Source organism: Mesoplodon densirostris, chromosome 3 (genome assembly GCF_025265405.1).
Source record: "Mesoplodon densirostris isolate mMesDen1 chromosome 3, mMesDen1 primary haplotype, whole genome shotgun sequence".
NCBI classification, from domain to species: Eukaryota; Metazoa; Chordata; class Mammalia; order Artiodactyla; family Ziphiidae; genus Mesoplodon; species Mesoplodon densirostris.
Genome location: NC_082663.1, coordinates 39,311,970 through 39,318,013, shown reverse-complemented (window position 1 = coordinate 39,318,013; position 6,044 = coordinate 39,311,970). Strand labels below are relative to the sequence as shown.

The window sequence follows — 6,044 nt, the reverse complement described above, 5'->3', positions numbered from 1 at the left end:
TCCATAGTTTTGTTTCTTGAGCTCTAAGTGGCTTCTCGGAAACTGCTAGGTTAAGCAAACAAAAGAAAAAGGAAAACAGACTGCGGGACTCTTGAGACTCTGAAACTGTAATCTAGAGCGAACCGGTTAAGCCTTCAGAGAACGGAGAGGAAGCTGTGTGCGATTGGTAGGCAGAGCAAAGACAGATTAGTCCAGGATGCGGGGCAGCTGGAGAGCGCCTTCCACTAGCGCACACATAAGCCTTCTTAACCCAGAATGGCCGGGGGAGCTGAAACGCGTTCCCATCCTCTGTCCCACTAAAGTAAATAAGTGAACCCTGCTTCAGATGAACTGCAAAGGATAGTCTGCAGATATATCTATAGATATTAGGAGTTTCGACCTCTCTCCCAGGAGATGGGCTAGGCGCCACCCGCCAGCGTCTTTAGCTATCTCCCTCCCTGACCTGCTGGGGCGGAGAGGAGGCGGGGGAGGATGCGGCGCGGGGGTGGCCACCGCACATCCGGGCGCTCCTGCAGCCGGCCGCGGGCTGCATAATTGATGGAGGGCCGGGCGCAGTTCTGGGTGTGCTGCTAGCGCAGTGCGAGTGTCTAAGGGGAGGAGGGCAGGGCGGCCGGCCCCTCCCACTCCGCCTTTTCTCGAGTGTCCTGCCCCCGGGCCTGGCAGCGGGCAGCGGGCCGCGGGCGAGTGTGCGCAGCGACTCCGGGCACCGACGGCGGTGGGTACGCGAGGACCGCGGCGGACCTGCTGGCGCCATGCGCTCCCTCCCCAGTCTGCGGGGGCCCCGGACGCCGCCCCTGCCGCTGCTCCTCCTGTGCCTCCTCGCCCCGGTGCGCCGGAGCTCGGAGGACGGCCGTACCCCAGGTGTGATGGTTGCTGGGCCAAGGAGGGGGCGGAGAGCGCGCGGGGATGCCGGCGACCGCGGGTGGGGAACGGCGTCCTCTTCCGCCCGCTTGCCACGCTAGGGTTATCTAAACTGGCCGAGAGGCCGGTGCGGTTCGGGCTTCTCCGCTGGAACGAACAGCGCCCTACGAGACGGGGTCGTGGGTAGTAGGGCAGTGTCTGGGGGTTCCTAGGAAAAGGGCGTGAGGGTGCGGGCAGGAACAAGGCATCGACTTGGCCTCTGCTAAAGTGGCAGGATTTCTGAAAGCCACATTTCCCAAGGCCCTTCACTTAAATCGATGGTGAGTCTTAAATATCCCCTCCTCCCTTCCTGGCAGGTGAGTTGGCTTTGATGATGTTTTTTAGAGCTGAGCTGAAATAACACAACAAAAAAACAAAGCCCCACGACTTAAGGATAATGTGTGTATCTTCTTTTCTACCTTGGTCTTTGAAAACAAAGACCATGGGTTTTTCTTTGTTTGTATTTGTGGTTGTATTATTAAGACACTGAAAGAGGGATTTTGGTGCAAAGCATCAGGGAAACCAACACCAGATTTGCTATTTTAGCTTCACCTGTTTATAATTACATTTTATGGTCAAAGTATTCCATCTAACGTACTTTCTAATGCAAGTTCCTGTGTTATAAATTTCAAAGTATTAGCGGCTATTTAGGATAACAGACCACCTCCAAGTTTGCAAATATTGCCCATCAGTGACTAAAATCAGGATATTATTCTACACAAGGTTTCGAACCTTTAATAGGAATTCATTTTTTATGAGCTTATAGCATGTAGATTTTTTGTAACATACTTTGAAGATGGAAAGATAATCAAATAATAAGATTACTCATTTTTTAATAAATGTCCTTTAACAGGCCTGTTAACAACTTGGACAAAACATTTTGGGTTGCCTCAGTTTCTAAATTTCCTCACCCCGCTTTGCAGCCACCTTTCTCTTTTTCATTCACACCACTTATAAAGAATGGTCAGGGACGTTTTCTACACCCTGGGCTGTCCCTGATTCACCTATCATTCACCTGAGGGTACTGCACTTCTGAGGACCAACGCATTCTAGGTGTGTCCTAGAACATTGGTTCTCGACTTGGCTGTATGTTGGAATTACCAGCGAGCATTAAAAATGCTGATACTGGATCCTGCCCTCAAAAATTCTGATTCAGTTGGCCTGGGATTCAGCCTACACGTGAGGAGTTTTAAAAGCTCCCATGTGATTTTTTTTTTTTTTTTTTCCTTCGGTACGCGGGCCTCTCACCGCTGCGGCCTCTCCCGCTGCGGAGCACAGGCTCCAGACGCACAGGCCCAGCGGCCATGGCTCACGGGCCCAGCCGCTCCGCGGCATGTGGGATCCTGACGGACCGGGGCACAAACCCGCGTCTCCTGCATCGGCAGGCAGACTCTCAACCACTGCGCCACCAGGGAAGCCCTCCCATATGATTTTAATCATATGATCCTAAGCAGGTTGAAAACCACTGCTTTGAAATGATATGGCCTAGAGAGTGCACTGCTGGATAGGTATTCCATTGGTATCAGGGAGTCAGGTTTAAATTGACACTTAGAGCAGACTTCCAAAGAGAAAAGTAGGAAACAAATGAAGGTGGAATAAATTAACAAATAAAGTTTTAAATAAATAGAATGATGTGTATATGTACGGCAGATGTCTCTGTGTGTATGTAGCACAAGTCCTGTCCTTTAAGCTCCACTTAAACTAAAATTATGGAAGAATGTGACATATAAAAGGCGTGAAGTTAACATTTCAAGGCAGAATTAAAACCTTGAATTCTGTGAGGCAGCCTCATCTCACTTTATAGATACTGTATTGATCTCGGTGAGGTTCAGTTTCCTCCTTGCTAAAGACCATTGTGAAGTTTACTGGCTATTTTTTACCTAGGTGCTCTTGAACTACTTGGAAGTAGGTGTTCTATAAACCTAAGATTTGGGGCCAAATTTTAAAAATAAAAATGCTTATCATTTTTTATCATAAATGTATCATATTTACTATGTAACAACTGTGTGCCAGGCATTGCACCATATAGTTTATAGCTCTATGGGTTAGTTTTTATTATCCCTGACTTTCAGATGACGAAATTGGAATTTAGAGAGGCTGAATAGTTGCCTAAGTACAAATAATTAAGCAGTAGAGCAGTTCAGTTTAAGCAGTTCAGTTTGATTCCAAATACTGTGTTCTTAAACTCAGTTGTCTCTCTGAGAGGAGTCGGTATGTTTATGAAAGTTTGGAATCACTGACAGAGAGCAGAGTGTGTGGATACAAATGGTAGATTTGGGCTGTAGGGCTTGCTGACTCAGTTTGAGTCCTGGAATAAAGTTGGCACAAGGACTCACCTTAACTCTTTGAGGCTGTTTTAATTAAATAAGAAACGTAGAATATCTTTATGAAGGAGAAATATTACATAAATGGGAATATTTAAAAATCATTATTATTACTCTTATGGGGGAACAAATTGAAGGAAAGGGTCATGCTTATCTTTTGAAAAATGTTTGCAGGGGAGTCGTTTGAAATGATCATTTTTAACTTCTAAAGGATGTTGCTTATATGCTTCCTTGATCAATGCCCCCTTCCTTTCTAGAGACACACAGAGCAACTGCCCGGTAGTAAATATTTGTTGGAACAAATATTCGAGCACCTATATATGCCTTACATTGTTAGTCTATATCTAAGCAGAAAACTTTAGCAGTTTTTACCTTTCATGGCATTTAAACTTTAAAGGAACAGATTGGATATAAGCCTGTCTTTAATAGGGTTGTATCTGAGGCATCAAAATTTTGACCCTAAATTACCATCACATTTGAAATTACATTATATACACATTTGTTAAGAATTAGTTCAACTGGCTCTTCCTCATCCTGGTCTTTTATCCCCACCTCTCATCCCCATCTCCTTCCCTTCCTTCTGGGAATGAGTCCTGTAGTCATTAGGTGGGGAAATGCGGAAGCGTCTCCCCTGTTGAAGGGACCCAGATGGTTTCAGATCAGGTAATTAGAAGCTGAGCCCAGTCAGGATGGCATCCAGGTAGGAGGGCAGCCCCGTGTAGAGTGTTAGAGCCGAAGGCACATGAGGTGGCCGTTTCTGCAGAAGGGTGGTCTGGCGAGAGGCCTCAGCGCTGAGCAGAATGACAAGGGCTTCTACGCAGCTATGGCATGCAGGTCTGATCCTGATCACAGGATGGAGGTAAAGCATGCGGGAGTAGACAGTGCAGGATGCTGGAGCCTAAGTGGGTGAGGAAGACATCTCTTTGGAGCCAATGGGAGATTAGTTATATATGGGGGAATTGATCAAATAAGTAAAGCTGGTGAGGATAATACAATCTAGGTTTTTCTCTAGAGAAGAAGGAAATAAACGGGGAAAACAAATGAACCTTGTGGTGTTGGACTGCAATTGGCAGCATTAGCGTGAATTCATAACTTTAAATATCTATCTATCTCTATCCATGTCTTATGTCTATATATATCTATATAAATAGATGCATAAATATAAACATGTATGTGTAAATATATGTATAATGCATATATGTGTCATATATATTTACAGGTGATCCCTGAACACAAAGGTTAATCTATGTATAATTTATAGTCAGCCTTCTGTATCAGTGCATCTGAGAATTGAACCAACCATGGACCATGCAGTAACGTAGTATTTACTCTTGAAAAAATATGCGTATAAGTGGACCCTTGAAGTTCAAACCCTCATTGTTCAAGGGCCAACTGTATATATGTATGTATATTATACCCATTATATATATGTTGTGTGTGTGTATGAATATGTACACATGTATTCTTAGGTCCGCCCACTGTGATGGAGCAGTGATGAACATACTTAGCACTCAAATCTTGATTCTAAATACTTTTTTTTTTTTTTTTTTACTAATAATAACTTGGATTTTTATAGAAATGGCTGATATCAGGACTGGAGTGGGGAAAGGATAGGATAAGCCTGGAACATCTTATGCCAGAAAGCAGCGAAGTGTTCAAAGAATAATGGGTAATGTCAAAAGGATACAGAAGCCAAAGTGAAGGGGGTACGAATGGACAAACAGAGTATGAAAGTAAATAATAATACTAATGGACTAGTATCCATATGCACTGAATAGTGTCCATTGAATTATGTAGGTATTCATGAGTACATACTGAATTTAATTAATTAAATGAGTCAATTGAAAGTTTGATGAGGCTCAAAATATTATATAGTAACTTCCCACAAAATTGGCATTAATGAAAAGGGAGAAAGAATAACTTTTAAGTGGAGAAGCCTGGCAGACACCACTTTAATCAAATGATCAGAGTGTAAATCAGTAAAGAAAGAAATAAAATTGTGTGTCATCTGATAGGATGCAGTGAGAAGAACACAACATCTCCTCTGTGATTTTCCTGCCAAAGATGCCTACTCTGAATCTAATCGCATTACAACTAAACTATCCTGGAACTTTCATAAGCATCAAGGTCATAAAAGTCAGGAGAGACTAAAGCTGTTTAGAGTGAAGAGAATAGAGGGACATGGCTCATGGCAGCTCATGTGATCCTGAGCTGAAACCTTTGACTAAAAAAGTACACTATAAAGACTTTTGTTGAAACTTAGATAAGATGTGGGATGAGATGATAGTGCATAAATGCTAATTTCCTGATTTTAACAGCAGTACTGGGGTGAAGTGGGCTCTGTCCTTTGTAGGAAATAATGTTGTAATGTTTCTGAGGTCGAATGGGTCATCAGGTGAACAACTTGTTCCCCAGTGGTTCAGGGGAAACATTCTTTACCCTGTACGTAAAACTTTTCTGTTAGTTTGAGATTGCTTGAAAAGCAAAAAGAATTTCAACTCTGAGAAAGCTTGAATTAACAGACAAACCACAAGGATAGCTGAGAAATAGTCATCAGTTTATGTAATTAGGTACGGTTTTCCAAAGGAGTATTTGCCCTCAAACAGAGACAGACTGTAAGTGTTGAGGCTTTCTGTCCTAGATTGTAATCTTTTCAAGTTACTTTTGTATAGCTGGCCTCACATATTTCACAATATTAGGTGAACCTCGGAAATAAACAACTTAGGACACACACATTGACATAGAAGGAAAAAAACCTCACAATGGTTTACTAAAAATAAACTCTCCTAATAAAACATAGTCACTATTCATGCACAACAA

At 43.3% G+C, this 6,044-nt stretch overlaps 1 protein-coding gene across 1 annotated transcript in view; it reads left to right on the top strand.

The window, feature by feature from the left end:
* Positions 1-752: 752 nt before the first annotated feature.
* The window catches only part of EMB (embigin), a 42,145-nt gene continuing 36,853 nt past the window's right edge, over positions 753-6,044 (top strand). The window contains exon 1 of the mRNA XM_060094326.1: positions 753-861. Coding sequence (XP_059950309.1) covers positions 753-861 — 109 coding nt within the window. The remainder of the gene's footprint in view (positions 862-6,044) is intronic.